The following is an 18,057-nucleotide window of genomic DNA, read 5'->3' as shown; positions in this document are numbered from 1 at the left end:
GCTGAAGCAAAAAAGTCATTGAGCACCTCAACCTTTTCAATGTCCTGGGTGATCAGATCTCCTGTTGCCTCCTGGAGAGGACCCACATTTTCCCTAGTCTTCCTTTTCTCTCTGACATACCTGTAGAAGCTTTTTTTGTTGCCCTTGACATCTCTGACCAAATTTAATTCTGTCAGGGCCTTGGCTTTCCTAACCTGATCCCTGGCCACTTGGGCCATTTCTCTGTATTCCTCACAGGTAACCCGTCCTGCCAGCCTCTATAGGCTTCTTTTTTTGATCTTAAGTTTGTTCAGGATCTTCCTGTCCATCCATGCAGGCCTCCTGCTGTTTTTGCCTGCCTTCCTCTTTGTTGGGATGCATCGTTCCTGGGCTTGGAGGAAGAGATCTTTGCGTATAAGCCAGCTGTCCTGCGCCCCTTTTCCCTCCAGGAATTTATCCCACAGTACCTTACCAAGCAGATCCCTGAAGAGGTCAAAATCTGCTGTACTGAAGTCTAGGATGGTGAGCTTACAGTGTGCCATCCTCACTGCCTTAAGAATCTCGAGTTTTACTATCTCATAGTCGCTGCAGCCAAGGCTGCCTCAGAGCTTCACATTCCCCACCAACCTCTCCTTGTTTGCGAGAACAAGGTCCAGCATGGCACCTCTCCTTGTCGGTTCCTTGACCACTTGGAGAAGGAAGTTATCATCCACACATTCCAGGAACCGCCTGGATTGTTTGTGGCCTGCTGTGTTGTCCCTCCAACAGGTATTGGGGTGGTTGAAGTCCCCCAGGAGGACCAGGGCTTGTGAACATGAGGCTGCTCCTATCTAACATGTACCCTCATTTTTTCATGCCATGTAAGGTATCTTTAAATATGTTTAGAAAGATGGTACAAAGGTTATCTTTTGGCTTGTTGCTTTAATTATATTACCTGTCTTTTTGCTGCTCCTGCTGACGTTATATTTTGTTACTATATCAGAAACTAATTTGGTTTATTCCCGTTTTGCCTGTCGGCTGACTGGATGTCACATCATCGTCTCTCTTGCTTGTCCTTTGCCTGCTGTGTTAGTCTTTGTCACGTGTCACTTCAATGCTTTCTGTAGCGCTGTCTCTCTTGCTTGGAAGAAAGTTCTGTATGCAAATCCACAAAGCTTCTGTGCTGTTCTCTTCTCTTGCAAAACCTGGCAAAACATGTGAACATGTCTAAGCTGTTGTACTTCTGCTATGTATATCCAGTATTATTTTTTGATAATGCTGTTCTTACTTATAGTCTGCTTTTTGCATCTCTGTCTTTTCTGTTTGCTTTATACTTCAACTATTAAATCTTTTGCGCAGGGATTAGCTTTTCAGCTTACATGTGCGTGTGATGCTGACCTTTAATTGTTGCTTTTAGACGTTACTGAAGTACAGAAGAACTAGGATTGCAATGTACAGAATCCATAGATTTATAGGTGCAAGAACAACAGTTACCTGATCATTCTTAGTTATAATCCCCTGTGCAATATGCTGGTTGAAAAATGAAAGAAAAAATCTGGATAAGTAAGTCTGTCTGAAAGGTAGATTTACAAAGCGTTGCTCTGGCTGTCTGACATTCCATGAAATGCTGTTGGAGCACACAGGCATATACCAGCCTTTCTGGGCACTGCACATGGTGATAAAGTCTGGAGTTACATGATGATGTACTGTTTCCTTTATTTTTCTCCACAATGTACCTACCTCATTCAGTGCATCTTATTTAATATTTTCTTTTAACGTCTTTCGTCCCTGGGCAACTCTAGAGTTTTATTTAGTATGCAGGATTTAAAGCCTGTAGCAGAGAGGGAATTCTTAATAACACTCAGAAGTGTCTAGGTAATATTTCTCCATTTTACAGATGGACAAGCAAGCCACAGATACAGTAAGGTTAAAAAAAACCAAAACAAAACACCACCAATTTTGAATCCTTGATTTCTGTTTCAATTGTGAGAATTACTCTTTTTTTTTTTTCCTCTTTATTTTCCAGTTCAGAAGCAGTGCTTACAGTGTTCACAAAGTTGAAATCTGTTAAATAGTATTAAAGTTATTAGTCTTCTAAAAGTTGCCTGTTCTTTTGCTATAACAGAAACCAAACTTAAGATTGTGTTGCCTTAGAAGTTTCAGATTTGACAACAGAAAGAGTAATGAGTAATTTACGTCTTAAATTTCAGGAAATACCTGTGTGATAATTGCTTAATTTTTAGTGTATTAGTTGTAGAATTTTGTATTGTTTGTACAATAATGTTTATTGCAGTAATAAAAGAATAAACAGATTTGTGACTTTTATTTGTTTCTTTTCTTTGTAATTTTATTTGTGCTTGCTTTTGCAAAATCTCAGTTACATTTTTGGCCACTGTTCCTCAATGTGTCAGTATTTCTAGCATTTAATTTTTCCACTGAGGTCTTTTAGCTGTAAGGTATTTATGATACAGATGTCATTAACTGCAAGTCTGTGCACCAAGATAAAACTTTAAAAATTCAGTTTATTTTAAAAAATACTCTGCTTTTACATTCCTCTTGAGGAAGTATCTAGAATTATGCACAGTATAACTTCATTAAACTGTCATTGATAATAAAAATGTTAAGTGTGGTGATGTTAGGATGAAATAACTTTTCAAATGTATGTACTGCAGTCAGATACACTGATCTCTTAACTGAGGTCTACAAAGTGATCTAAGCTATTTTTAGATAGGGACTTAGAGCTGTGGTTAGGCATCTGTTAGCTGTCCACTTTGAGCTGATTTAAACTCATCTGCTTCTCAGTTTCCCTTCCTCTTGACTGCATATTCCTGCTCTTGTGCCATGCACTGCATTTTTTGCTCCTGAGTTTGTTACTCAGTTATATCAGTTGCAGCCAAATCCACCAAAGAGAGGATTCCTCTTCCTTCCAAGTAGGTGAGACCTCTCTGAGTACCTCCCTTGGTACCCTTCTCTTCCCGTTGACTGCAGAGGTACTGTGGGTGGCTAGGGAGCATGTGTAGCTTTTAGTCAGGAACAGAAGGAAGGGGGAGCATATAGGATGTTTCTCCTGTGTTTTGTCTGTAACCATTTGGGACATAAAAACTGTGTAGCTGTTCATTTGTTAACCTGTGGAAAACCCTGTTCAATTCTATTCATTTTTTTTTTTCCTCTGAGATTTCGTCCACTTTAACCTCAGCATCTGCTAGCTTTCTTCCTTCTTTAACAGGAGACAGGGAGCATGATACGTGGGATGATGATGTCTTCTGATTGAAAGCATCCTTTCTGCTTAGCTTTGTTTTCACTTTCTGTTTTTGAAAGATGTTCTTCCGAGTTAATTGTAATGTGTTGTAAGGGTATTCATGTTCCTGTGATGCAAAAATATTCCTGGAAAACGAGCTAATTGGGACCCAACATAAAAGGAGGCCCATCCCTATATACAAACAATACTTTGTATTTCTGCTTTGCAGTTCACCTTTGATGGCCTGAGATGTGGAAATGAAAAGGCAAAACAGAGCATCTTTGTTGTGATCATTACAGGAACGATGACCACCAGGTTAAAGTGTCAGGCTGAAAATTAAATTAATTGCATTGTTAAAATGTTTTTTTTTTAGTGAAAAAAAATCAGACCGAGGCCACCATCTTTCTCTCATTCTTTATAATTTTGTTAAATACTCTCAAGTTTTAAGTCATTCTAGTATTAACGTGTTTTTGAACAGTTATCAATTTCTCTTTTCCACAGTATGTTTTTAAAAATGCAAAACATTTTAAAGCAGTTTATTAGTACTTTGAGAGTAATGAATAATAAATAATAATAAATAATCATTGCTCTTTTCCTTATAAAGGTATTCTTTCACTGGCATACTTTCAGAAGATTTGAAACTGTTCTTTTCTGTTGCAGTATCAATCTTTTCCATACAACAAAAACGGATTCAAAGCAGGGATGAAACTCGAGGGCGTGGATCCTGAGCACCAGTCGATATACTGTGTTCTCACGGTGGCTGAGGTAAGTAGAGGCTGTGAGCAGCCGTGGGGTGGGATTACGGGAGAGACTGAACTGGAACAGTGGCAGCTGAAAGTGCTTACTCTTTCCTAACAGGCAGATAGAAACTGTATGCAGGAAGATAGCTTTTAAATTAATAACACTGTATAAATCTACCTGACAAACACGTGATGACTGTGGCCAGTACCATGCAGCAGTGACTGTTAACATACATTTAATATATGCAGCTAGAAAAAAAAAAAAAAAAATTACGCTAGTTGGATGGTGTGTGGTTTTTTTTATAGTTTAAAGAAAAAATAAGTAAAAAAAAATGTAACTATGACAACTGATTTATAGTGGTTTTTTAGAGGTTTGATAGTATTTACAGTTGCTCCATTCACTGATACAAATTCCTAACGCTTTTTTGTGTCACAGTTGTGCTACAATTTTTTCAGGCTGATGGCCTCAGAAATTGCCTGTATTGGCAACTTCTACAAATCAGTATATCATATAAACTCTGTCTTTTTACTATGATTTATGGAATAATTTTTTGATGAGTAGCTTCTGTGCTTTTAATAATATAAATGAGAACTCACTTCTCAGTTACATTTTTTGTCTTTCAAACATACCTTACAGTATTTTTTATGTAGTTTTACCAAGGATCCCTTTTTGCATTTATTTTCTGAATTAAAATGAGGAAACAGGAATAGGGTAGGTACTCTGCTCCCTATCACTATTATTGTACACAGCTGTAACTTTGCAGTTTATCTGTTTATAGCCTAGGCTTTTGTTTTCCCATTTCTGGACCTCTTCATGGCCCATGGTCATATGCCATTTCTGTGGATATCTTGTCCATTTTCTTGTGGATGGTGTGTCAGTGGTTGAGTATTTCCTGTGTGCCTTATGCTTGGCACTAAGAGATGGGTCATGTTTTACTGCAGAATGACTTGAATTCCACAGAATTCTGAGATGGCAAACTGAAAGTTATGTTGGAGTATAAATTGCATATAAAATAGGGTGACCTTGATGTCAACAGGTTTTAATTGATGACTGCAGTGCAGTTAGGGCCTGTTCTCCACTTGGTAAGGTGTGGAGAACTTCTGTACAGAGAGAGGGATTGTATGTCCTGTTTTTTTTCTTCCCATTGGTGGTTAACTTAATACTTCATGGATACCTCTGCTGACTTCTCATCTTTTAATAACAGTTTTCAGTATCTCTCTGGAGAGCCTGTTGAAAATAGTTGTTATTGAGTGCTGTCTTGCATATTGATTAATCGAGGTAGCTTGAGAGCATCATCTGTGCTTTCTCCATGATTGTATCAGCTGTATTCATGGTCTTCTGTAGGGTTTCTGTTTTATTCTGATGTTAAGTTGAACAGTTTTCAGGTCTTTTAACACTACAGACAATACCCAGCTTTTAGTTAATTCTTTTCACCAGAAGAGGAGGCACTCAGACTGAGGATAGCCTTGCTTTTTTATTCGTTCATTTTTATCAAATGATTGGCTTGAGGAGAAGTAAAAAGTTGGCTAATAGCACACTGTTAATGTACATAATACTGAACAGAAGCTGTTATGTGTAGGACAAACGTCTTAAAACACGGCATGGTATGTTGTGCATTCTTGCTTTTAGGTTTGTGGCTACAGAATACGTCTCCATTTTGATGGATACCCAGATTGTTACGATTTCTGGGTGAACGCTGATTCTTCAGACATTCATCCTGTTGGATGGTGTGAGAAAACAGGTCACAAGCTTCATCCACCTAAAGGTATTGTTTAGTATGAGATACGTGTGTTTTCCATAGCTCTGAAATCGAGACTATCTGTGTAATGCTGTAATTATTTTTTTTTTTTTGGCAGAAACTTTTTTGCTCATTTAGTCAGAGTACTTGAACATGGCAGATTAAACTCTGAGTCTTGCTAAAATCTTAAGGTTGGAATGCTACCTTTTCTATTCGGTGGAAATTCAGAGAAAACAAGAAAACAAAATGAACTGTAAGAGTAATTCATAAGGCATTAGGAAAGAAAGTTTAGCAACAAACCTATACTGAAAATTAACACTTATTGCAAGTAAAATGGCAGCATACTGATGACATGTATGCTTAAATTGAGGTGCCACAAGCAGCTGAGAATCCTTTAGTGGTAGGTCTAAAGTTACTGTCTCTGAGTCACTTTAATGAAATGTTTCTTCAGTTTCTCTTCTAGTTTTAAGTTGGTAGGAAGAGTATTATTTTGTGTTTATTTTTTTCACTATATTGTAGCAGTCAGTAGGTCTTTTATTTAGGAAAGTCATGGAGCTTATTAGAGGTGCTGAGGAAGACAAGTTAGGGCAATATATGATGGTAATTCTCAGGGTTCTGCTTGTCATCCTGCACAGCCATGTATTCCTACTATCCCCAAGACATATTATTGATTTTGAATATCAAGGCTATTCTCTGATATTTTTATACAAGACCAGCAAAGCACTCTTCCCTTTGCATGGCTTGGCTCTGTCGCTTCACCTTGACAGCAAACTATTTCATCATTGATGAGGTATGGTGTGATTGCTGAAACCTGCTCTTCTACCCATGAGACTTCTTCCATTGTCCCAGTGCAAGCTTATCTTGCACGTGGAATGGAAGAGGAATAGAAAAGAACAAGCAGTATGGTAGAACCATGCATTGGAAGGAAGCTAAAGGCAACTAGCCATTCATCAGTTAAAATGTTTTTTTGTTTTTTTTTTTTTTTTTTTTTTGTTTTTTTTTTTTTTTTTTTTTTTTTTTTTTTTTTTGGAGAGCTTTCACTACTTATGTTTTACTGATATAATTGAATCAGAGAATGATCTGGGTTAGAAGGGACCCTAAAGATCATCTAGTTCCAACCCCCCTACTATGAGCAGGGACACCTTCCATTGGACCAGGTTGCTCAAAGCCTCATCCAGCCTGGCCTTAAACACTTCCAGGAACGGGGCATCCGAACTTCTCTGGGCAACCTGTTCCAGTGTCCCACCAGCCCCACAGTGAAGAACTTCTTCCTAGTATCTAATATCCACTATTTGTGGAGTTCTGCTATGCCAAGGGGAAGGCGAAGATGCCAGTCTTAGGTTGTTGGGGCTTTATGTGCATTTGTATTGGGTTGGACAGATTGCTTGTGTTTTGCTGTGGTATTAATAATTAATTTACTCATTGCAAATCATACAGACACTAAAGCTGGTACCGGTAATGACATGCGGCACAGTATCTTATATAAAATACTGCCTCACAGAAGAACTCAAAGTTTTACATGAGTAGCCATTTGTTTTCCAGATAAGATGTAAACTTTATGACATTTATGGTGTAAGCCATAAACTATTTGGAACCCAATGGCCTGAGAAAGAAGCAGACAGTCCTGCTGCCTTTTTGTGCAGTGTGGCCCCGGTTAATGATCTCTGCAAGCTTGGGCAGAAGTGTCCTCTTTCACAGGAGGGTGTGCTCCAGGGGGATTTTAGGTCCTGGTAACTGACTCCTTGTTTTCTGAGGAGGTTGAAAGAAAGTAACTTTCCAAACACACGCCTAAGTCAGTCTTTCCTTGGGATGGGAGGGGACTGTGGAGGGCTGTGAGGGACATGAGAAGGGAAGAATATTGTTATAGATGTTGTCTGATATATACTTGTATCCTTCTTTATTAATATGGAAGGGGCAGGTAATTCTTGGCGTCGCCGGGCAGGACAGGCCTCATGGCAGGATGTCTCCTGTCCCTGTGGCAGCAGAGGCAGCAGGCGACTGCTGATGGGCTGCCAGTGGACACAGGGGAGCAGAGCCACAAAACTGAACTGGGCAACACGGGCAGAAAAAATGATGGTGTTTCAGGACGCTGTTCATTCTGTGTGGAGGAGGTCACTCTTCTGTCTCATGCAGGTGAAACCTGCAGAGGGACAGTGGATGTATGTGTGTTCCCAGAATTATCATGGCCTCTGCCACGGTAATACTGCTAGGCTTTTGCCTGGATCAAGCCAACAATTGTTTGGATGCAAAAGGGAGAAGCTGGTGCAGCAGAGGCTGCCTGGTCTTCTGAAACCACTTCAGACAAGGTGCTCTGTGGTCGGCAAAGAAGGGAAGAGCCTTGAAAACTGGTTTTCATTGAAGGTGCCACAGTAATAATTGCATTGATTATATTATATCTGCAGTGACTAAATAAAATTCACCTTTGGTCCTTTTGTGAGAGATAAGGTAGGAGCTAGAGATCTCCTTTTCTCACTTGGTGACAGGAAAACCAGTGCTGTCCAGAAAGTGTTTAACAGTATACTGAAACCAATTTTTTTTCCATGGACTTTGTCCCAGTTCCTGATCCCATGATGCATGCAGTAGGTGGGAGTTTTGTGTTGTCTATTATGAGTTTTGAGTTAAGTTTTAATACCCTCTAGAATTAAAAAGAAAAAATGAAAAGCCTTGATACCATATTCCTTTAAAAAAGGTTTCAACTGGTCTACGGCTATAGTGTATCAAGACAAGAGGCAATTGGAGTATAAAGAAAAGTATCACTGTTTGGACTTGGAGGTTAATTTATGTTAGCTAATATTTAAGATGAAAAGTGAGAAAGCCAGATGTGGAGAAGGTGAAGTCAAAACATTCCTTACTTGTGGTTCTTTGGAAAATACGAGATTCTCAGAAGGTTAAACAGAGCTGTTGTATGTGGTGTATTTTAGTAACACTTCAAATAGTCAAGAGGTGACACATTTCAGTAAAGGCACTTACTGAAATTCATGGTGGTTTTGGTCTTGTTTTACTGGATTGTAACACATGAACTTAAATAGATGTTTCTATAGTCATTATTTAAGAGAAGAAAGCAGGAAGAAGACTATTTGCTTCCAACTCAGCATTGTTTTATAGATTAGAAATACAAATGGTTTCTTGTGATTTATTTTATGTAGTTCAATATACTATGAATTATTTTTTTTTTTGTTCCCTAAGAAATTTGAAGAGGCAAACTATCAAACAGAAATTTAGGTTTCTTTCCAAGTGCTTGCTGTATGCATCGAATAAAAAATGTGGAAAGTCCTTGCAGGGGACAGTTTACACTGTTCTAGGACACTGATGGTGTAAGCAACTATTTTTATATAATCTAGGGAGTTTGTTTTAAAGCTAGTAATGATCATGCTGTATTAGTGATAGCCTGAGGATGTACGTAGTAGGGTAAATGTAGGAGGAGGGACTTATTTTTATTAGTCCAACTGGCATAGCAGGAAGAGCTTTGGGGTCTGTAAGCCCTTTGCTGTTTCTGAAGGAGAAGCAACAGACTGAAAAGCAGCTGGAGGGCACATGCCCCAGGCTTGTTGGTTGTGTGTGTGTCAGTCAGACCACCAAAGGGAAGTTAGTTGGTACCTGTGAGGCAGAGAGGTGGTAAGGTGTGGTTTTCTTGAGGAGAGACAGAGAAATGACTTGTAGCCTGTGCTGCTTGGAGAGATTTATTCAAAGGGAGGAAGATTGTTGTATAGAACTGATAATTTACTGAGACTGATTTTTGATACTAGTAGAATTAAGGATTTTAGTTTCTAAGCTGCCCCTTGAGGACCTTCAGATCCCTTGATGGCCAGGACTGTGATGTCAGAGATCAGGGATAGAGCAGTGATTTTGTAAGAGATGCTCCCCAGCTTGTTTTGAAGGTGAAATTGAAACCAAGCTGAAATCTCCTGGGTTCTTGCCTAGTGTTTCGTCTATGTGACTATTCTTCCTCCCAGATGAAGATTAGGAACAGTTCAAATGTCAATCCTAGACAATTGTAAGAAACTAATAATGTGCAGCTCAGTTTGTGTAAAGAAAGCTTGACATTTTGGTAAGAAAGCTCAGCCAGCCCTAAATAAAGAATGTGATTCCTCTTTGTAATACCACATGACCAAATAAAAGCAGAAAAGCTTCATCAACTTTTTTTTTAACTCTATCCTGTATCCTGCTAAATTTTCAAATAATCCAAACCAGTGCTCCTTCAGAGACTCACTGAGTTCATGTTGGGGTAGAATTAATATGTAGTTTTAAAGTAAATTTTCCCAGTGTAGTTTAAATAAGATAATAAATTAGAATAAATAGTTAACAGCGCATAATCTTTTCAGTTTTGAAGTTGTAAGAAACAGATCAAAACTGGATGGAAAACATTTCATCAATTATAATCAAATCCCCTCCATGCACCGTGTTTCTCATGCCTGTCATTTCTTGCCCCTCTTTTATGACCCTCATGTAGGATATAAGGAAGAAGAATTCAGCTGGCCCTCATACCTAAAGGCATGCAAGGCTCAAGCTGCTCCTAAATCATTGTTTGAAAACCAGAATGCAGTAAGTACTCACTTGTTACTAATGATGTGGAAAGTTGCTAGTATGCTTACGTGTGTGGTAGAGACTCACAGCACATTTCAGTGGTAGAAGACTTGAGACCTGAAATTTAAGATAAAAATGTTTACAACAAATTCAGTAGCGATCTCCAGTTCACCACTGCAATTCTGATCTGTTAATTCTTTACTAATCTGTTTAAATATCTGATCTGGCATGTTCAGAAAGACTATATTAAATGAAATTTAAGACTTGTTATTACTACTGTCTCTCACCATAATGTTGTGGAACAAGCAGGGTCTTTGAGAGAGTATATAAGACAGAGTTAAAACCAATGCATTTAATTATAGCAGCATGTTTAGGGCTTTTTTATTTCATAAACCACAAGTCTCTGTGTTTGAGCATCTCTCTTGTCAACTAATTAGGCTGCTGCCACTCTGTTGGGGCAGCTAATTGGGAAACTTTGAAATGACATGAATGTATTGATTGTGGACACTGGGGACATTTCTGGGTTTATAGTATTTATTTTCAATTAAATGTCTTTCTCTATGTAGACAGTGATTCCATCGGGATTTCGAGTGGGGATGAAGCTGGAAGCCGTAGACAAGAAGAACCCGACTTTCATTTGTGTTGCTACGGTAACAGACATGGTGGACAATCGTTTTCTGGTTCATTTTGACAACTGGGATGAGAGTTACGATTACTGGTATGATGTTTTTGTTTTGTATCCTAGTGAGGCATATCAGAAATGGGTTAGCTTTAAGCACTGTTTTCTGTGATACTTTCCAGACTGTCGATACAGTTACCATACCAACTTTTGTTGGATTTGTAATCATGGCCACCAAAGTATGTCTCAGAGGCAGACTGAAGGAATCCAGTTTCCCGTATCAGGTTTCCAGAGATTATCCTAAATGAGTGTTCGTGTGTGCTGCTACATCTGGACTTGTGGATAAATTTCTAGTTTCAGTTACACAGTGTCTCTGAGGTTGATATCTTGAGTGAAGACTGTGCACCATGACAGTGTGACTGATTATACTTGGAATTAAGTTTACATATAGTTGTAAATTGAAAGAAAGGCTTCATTTTTTCATAAAGTTCTTGATCCACTTGGGTTCAGACCGAACGTTAGCCATCTTCTGTAAGGAATCAGGGTAGTGGCAATGCCTCATTTTAGTCTTGTCTGTTCTACATTCCTCCGAATATCGGGATGCTGCTATCCTGACCTTTGTTAGAGATGACCTTTCTGCATGTTTTATGGTGGGGGGGCTTTGTGTATCTATACAGAAAAGTCAGAGTAGGACAATGAGCATAAATATACTGAAGGAGATTCAGGCTTTGGCTGTCACAGTAAAGGTTTGTATTTGCTCTTGCATCTTCTTTTGGCAGGTAATTTAGAGCAAAATTATATATCTTAGATTCTTTGAAGAGTAAGTTACTGCAGAACAGCTGAAGCATTGCATACCTGTTGTTCAGCAGTGGCAACTTAGTTGTATAGCTGAGCCTGTAAAAATAAACTGAGAAAGATTTATTCATCTGTATTTGATAACTTCTTGGGCACTATTTCAATGAGAATGATGTGAAACTATTATATAACTTCGAAACTTTGTGAGTTCATCTTTTGAATTAATAATTGTATGGGCTACATGACAAATAAGCTGTAGGAGAACTAAATTATCAAAGCAACGGTGAATGGGCATTTCAGTGAAGTAAAGAACTGAATATCAAGATAATAGGCCATATGAGTCAAATACCAGAAAGATTAGTGATTATTTCCCTGAAGAAGTAACACAGAACATACATTTTTCTCTACAAAGCAGCAGGAAACTGGGGACTGGGAAAATGTATTCTGAATTTCCTGATATTTAAGTTCTCACTAGTAACAGTTATGCCATTAATTAACAATGAAAACAGCAGTTAGGCAAGGAATTTAGGGCAAACCTAAATATAACCTGCAGTTTGTTCAGAGGTATCATAGATATCTCTCTAAAACATTGCACTGTGTAGAGAAGACATACACTGAATTTCAGACTTGTTAATGTTCCAATGTCAACAGGAATTTTGTCCACTAATCCTCTCAGAAGAGGGAGAAGCAGTTGTTAAGTACACAACCAGGATTTACATTTTTGCAATCATAGTATTCTGAAGTGGGTTTTCTGAATTTCATATGTAGAATATGTGAAATAATACCTTCTTAAAGGATGAGGGAAAATTTAAGTGGAAAATATATAGGTGTTTGGGAAATCACTGGAGCTGTATTTATACTGAACCCAAGCTGAAGTTTTGTTCTTTCGGTGAAATTGTAAAATACCTTTCTGGAAGGAGCAAGAGGATGCTGCTGGAAAGCCCTGTGCATGGAAATTAAACTTTGAGTGGTGTGGCCTACCTCTCTGCATTGCTGTGTGATTGAGAACAAGAGCGAATAGAGGAAGAAGGAAAGGAAATGGGAGAAAAGAACAGCAAATTAAAATAGCAGTGGAATGTCTGATCAAAAGAAAGACTGAAAATGCATCCTGAATGCATGCCACTTACATTTTTAATTTTAGATACCAGGTTTGTAGTGGACTTAAAATATCTTAGGTTCATAAGTTGACTGTAACTGAAATGGAAAGTTCTGTTGGGATTACCTGGAGCAGAGCTTCACAGTTTCCCTATGCCTGCATATGAGTTTCAATCTCAGAATTGAGACCTGAGATCTGAGACCCCACCTGCAGTATTGTGTCCAGCTCCAAAATCCTCATGGACCTGTTGGAGTGGGTCCAGAGGAGGGACAGAAACAGTGATCAGAGAAATGGAATGCCTCTCCTATGAGGACAGGCTGAGAGAGTTGGGGTTGTTCAGCCTGGAGAAGAGAAGGCTCCAGGGAGATCTTATTGCGGCCTTTTGACACTTGAAAGGTGCACGTAAGAAAGATGCGGATAGACTTTTTAGTAGGGCCTGTAGTGATTGGACAAAGGGTAATGGTTTTAAACTAAAAGAGGGTAGGTTTAGACTAGATGTAAGGAAGAAATTTTTTACAGTGATGGTGGTGAAACATTGGAACAGGTTTCCCAGAGAGGTGGTAGAAGCCCCATCCCTGAGAACATTCAAGGTCAGGCTGGACCTAGCAAAACCAGGACAATGAGGCTCTGGGCAACCTGATCTAGTTGAAGATGTCCCTGCTCACTTCAGAAAGGTTGGACTAGATGACCTTTAAAGGTCCCTTCCAACACAAACCATTCTATGATTCTGTAATTATAATGAAGGAGAAATTATGTATTTAGTGTATGTAATTGATTGTTTTCAAATGAGTACCTTTTAATTCCTCTATACTTCTTGTGATTTAGTTAGTTTGAGTAGATTGTACTTTTTGTTGAGTATAAAAATTCTTTCCTCTTCTTGGATAATGAAAAGACAGTTGACTGATTTTACTGGACTTCAGGCAACAGGAATCTATTGCCATCATCTAAGTGTTTTTAGACTTCAGGCTTTTAGCCTGAAGATACTCTTCCTGACTTTTTCCTGAGCATTAGAAAATACGTTAATGGTTGAAAATAAGTACCGTGGCTAAAATTATTAATTACTACCACTATTTAATGTGTGGTGGTGATACTTTTAGTGTATTATAAATCCCGTTGAATTGTCCTTTGGCAGTGGCTTTTAGAGGGAAGAAAAGTGATGACAAATTTAAGATTTACTTTGAGAATTTTGACCTATACTAAACAAGCGATCACGTCCTTTCCATATGTCCCATCTTTTTTGATGAAAAAAAATAATACTTCTTTGACAGCCAAAGCCATTTCCCCCTAGTGGAATTTCCAAATTTTCTTAAGATTGACTGAATCTCAAAATAGCATTTGGGAATCTTTAGGTATGTCTGAACTATAAATTAACTACAGGTCCATGCTGGCTTTCAGTTCTCCGTTCTCTTGCATCTGTTCTGCTTACACACAGATTTACGTTACCTCAGCTTCCTAATTTTTTTGTGACCAAACCCAAACACAGCCAGAGCTTGCCCAGGGAGTGAAGCTATGCTAGCTTGTTGCTGCTTGCCCACAGGAGAGATGGAATGATGGCCGTGCTGGACATGCTGCAGCCCAAACTCAACGGATCAAAGGGCTCTGTCTGCCCTCATCCATGACTTGGTCTGAACTTCCCCTGCAGAGAAGATGCTACGGTCAGCTTACCAGGAGTGTGAGAAAATATGATGTTCCGTGCTTCACTCACCTCTCTGTCTTGTCTAGAAAAAACAATTTCTAAAGCACCTCATGAAGACTAATCAGCTTTTGATTTTCTCAACCATTTTCTGATCTGTACAAGTGGATTTTGGTTTGAGACTAAATAAGAGGCCAGTTGTGCTCTCCACCAGCATCTGCTGCATTGCTAACAGTCAAATCCTTAAAAGTTGTGCTTTGCTTGTTTCATTTTTGAGATAATTAGCTTTGCTGCACTCTGTTTTTGAAAGGAACAGTCTCTTTGAAGGGGTTATATTATACCAAAAAGGAGATAAAACAGTCTTAAAAAACCAGGAGTCACAGTGCATGCTTTTAATTGTTTAAATGGATAATGGACCAGTATGTGACCCTAAAGCTCTAAAATTCTATACAAATCCCCCTGCAGCTGTCTTATCGGACTTTAAATAGAAAATATGGTGATGTGGCTTGCTATGCCACCTCTAGATGCCTACTATGGGCCTCGTTTTGGGAAGTCCTGACCTAAAGTAATACCAGCTTTATACTTGTCAATGATGAAGTATTCTCATTTATGCGCTAGATGGGGCTGCAGGATGGTTTATATGTTTCTTTCTTTTTTTTTTTTTCTTCTTTTTTTATGCATGGTTAGATGACTGACATCTCACAATCAAGAATTTGTATAAGTAGCATTCTTGAGGGCATATTGTTATTTGTGGGTATAACGCATGTGTGTATGAGTGGTTTTTGATTGGTAACATTTTCATTACAGATTGTATCTACATTCACTTTAATAAAGTGAAAATGAAAATACCAAAATGTTTGTTTCCCCAAAAGGGAAAATCAGAAGTTATTTCACAACAGAAAATGAGTGTAACACATACAGCTTATTTTAAAGAAAATGCTGATCACTAAGTAAAAACTGTCCAGATCTTCAGGAGGAGACCCATTTGGGAAAATACTTTTCTAAAAGAATTGAATATTAATTTTTTTAACAGCCAGCATTATCCATCTCTCTTAATGTGAATTTGATGAGCTGTATATATAAAACAGATCCTTGAGAATAATTAACAGGACAGCTGAAAGTGACCAATAGAAAAATACTACCTCTTGGTCCATAGCTGAGTCTGCTCTTGGGTCATACTCTCCTGCTATGAGTTAAGGATTGTTGAACTGCACATATGTTCATTTCATGCAGTGATACACGTTCCAGGGGCTTGTGTGGTCAGCCATCCTCAGTTTTCCTTATTGCAGAACTTCTTCCTGGCCTTTTACATCATATAGCTGTTCCCTGCCTTGACATCTTTTCTAAAATGTAGTTAAACTGTCTGTGACTCAGTGAAGCTGCTGCTTGTTCTGTCCCTCTGTGTGGTTTTCTTACGGGCTCAGCTGGTGTGCTCTGCTGCTTTTGGCTCTGCTTCAGCTTCCTGGATTAGCTTCAGTTTCTGGTATGGATAATGGATGTATTTTTCTGCCTGCATGTTCTCACACGGCAGAAAGAATGGATCACAAGTGGCATGAATTGTGTGGACATTATTAGAGTGTGTGTGTCACCACTCTGCTGCTTGGTGGAAGGTGGTGGTGCTCTGCTGCAGTCCAGAGGTAGGTAGGTTTGGAGGTGCAAAATTCTTCAGCTCCTGCTAGTGCTGGCAACCTTTTTTGGTCTAGCAAGCATCCTCACAATTCGTGGATCATTGTGTTATATAAAGTGCATGAGCTGAGTGATCTGCCTTCTGTTTTGGAACAAAGGAGATAAAAAGCTGTGGGACATGGCAAATTGATTGTGAAAAGTCAGGGTAGCCTTTAGCATTCCAGCTGACAAGTCTTGGGCTTAGTCTATTGTTGTTCTTCCAAACTAGATAATATGTCCATGAAATAACACACATTAAAGCATAATAGTTTTACTTTAAATTGTACTGATCCCTACTTTTTATTATTAAATGAACTGTTAGAAGCTAAAAGGCTGTGTGAACTCAGTAGGTAAAGATAGACTGTATGACCTGGTTTTGCTAGAGCAGGGATGGTTTTTTTTTCCCTGAGGCCACCATGGTTACAGAAGTTTCTTATAGGCTGATCTGTAATGTCTGTGTTTCTCTTTTAAAGCAAATAAAAATGTTGTGGATGTTTTATAGTGCTCTTTTGCAGTGCTGTGGTGTGTAGCACTCAGTGCTACGTGTTCCGTGTTCGCTCCCATTGCTGTAATGTCAGAGCATCTTCCAGGAGTTCATCTTTCATTGTGACATACCTTTATCACTTGCTGCTTCTCCAATCTTCAAGGCAAGAAGTGTGTACAGTGGCATTTACTGTTCAGAATTTTATAAAAATGTATGTTCAAACTATGGTTGAAAAAGCAAAACAGGACAAATGCATTTAGAAGGTTTGTCCTGATAAGTGTTTTTACATGTCCACCTCATTATTTTTAAGTATAATACTGATAATATCATAGTGACTTATGAGCGTGGGTCTTGTTCCCAAATATAACTCAGGAGACTTTTGAAAATACTTTGTGAACTTTACTCCAAAACATTTCAGGAAGTAAGAGGGTATGCCCTTCCAGTGCAGAAGAGTACCTCCATGCATATAAAACTCTTCCATGTAAAACTTCCAACTTGAGAGAAGGGGAAGAGAGAAGTGCTGCCCCCCTTGCTCATTAGCTTCTCTTCACAGTTACTGTGAAGAGGAAAGAAGAGGACAAAGGGAGCATGAAACACTCACTTTTTGTCTGATTTGTTTGGGGCAAGGCGTTTCTAAGAGTCAGATGCTGAGTTTTAGCAGGACAAAATTATCACAAAAGTCCTTTTGATACCTTTTATTAACAGCAACTTTAGTGATTTAGAGAGAACCTGGTGTTGTACTATAAATACTAAATACATACTGTATAGCTTTATATATTGTAGTAGGACAAAAGATTGGTATTCTTGAAGTGAGTTGAGAGTGCTTGTTGTGAGACAGTGCTTCTGAGACACCTGACCTGCATTTCTATTGTTGAAGTACATCTGTACTGAATTTTAGACATCATGTAAATTTTCATATTTTTTGAAGAAAGTTAGTGTTATTCTGTGTATTCTAAATATGATGTACTCCTTCATTTTTCTTTTATGCAGCACACATTAAAAAATGCAATGCAGTAGTAGCCCAGAGTTCAGTCTGCAGTCTTTTCTGTTCTGTGTTTTCTTTTGTAATCCATAAAACATGTTTATGTTCAAGATCTGCAGACCTAGCATTTTGATGTGAGCCTTAAGATGTTAGAGTGCCTGCTAGTTTACCTTCAACTTCTGTTTCTGTCGTACAGAGTTCATCGCACCCTCTTAGGTATTACAGATTATTAACATGTCGTACTTTTAAAAAAATATAAATTAGTACTGCTAATTAAGGGAACTTAATTAATATGAACTTCCAGCATGCTAATACTTTCTGAGTAGATACAGATGATGATTCTTTTATAACTATCAGGGAGAACAGACCCACTGTTAAGTATTTTGCTTTAGTAACTCTTGGGCTGAGGGCAAAGGAGGAGAATACATGTTACTCTCCAGCCTAACAGTTGAGACATTGACTTCAAAGAGGGATTCAGTAGAAACTGGATCATAATGAGTATTTCAGTATTTTATGCAATGATTGTTGTATATGAAGTACATGTCTTCATGCATGGATGCGCTCTTGCTTGTCTTCTTCTTAAA

General features: G+C 38.5%; 1 protein-coding gene across 1 annotated transcript in view; it reads left to right on the top strand.

Moving 5' to 3' along the window:
- Nucleotides 1–3,862: 3,862 nt before the first annotated feature.
- The window catches only part of LOC104526005 (lethal(3)malignant brain tumor-like protein 3), a gene marked incomplete at its 3' end in the record, with an annotated part of 21,676 nt that continues 7,481 nt past the window's right edge, over nucleotides 3,863–18,057 (top strand). The window contains exons 1-4 of the mRNA XM_010169324.2: nucleotides 3,863–3,961; nucleotides 5,567–5,702; nucleotides 10,126–10,217; nucleotides 10,766–10,917. Coding sequence (XP_010167626.2) covers nucleotides 3,899–3,961; nucleotides 5,567–5,702; nucleotides 10,126–10,217; nucleotides 10,766–10,917 — 443 coding nt within the window. The remainder of the gene's footprint in view (nucleotides 3,962–5,566; nucleotides 5,703–10,125; nucleotides 10,218–10,765; nucleotides 10,918–18,057) is intronic.

The sequence above is a fragment of the Antrostomus carolinensis genome, unplaced genomic scaffold (genome assembly GCF_000700745.2).
Source record: "Antrostomus carolinensis isolate BGI_N321 unplaced genomic scaffold, ASM70074v2 scaffold4706, whole genome shotgun sequence".
Taxonomy (NCBI): domain Eukaryota; kingdom Metazoa; phylum Chordata; class Aves; order Caprimulgiformes; family Caprimulgidae; genus Antrostomus; species Antrostomus carolinensis.
Note: the sequence above shows the minus strand (reverse complement) of the source record. Positions and strands in the feature narration are given on the sequence as shown.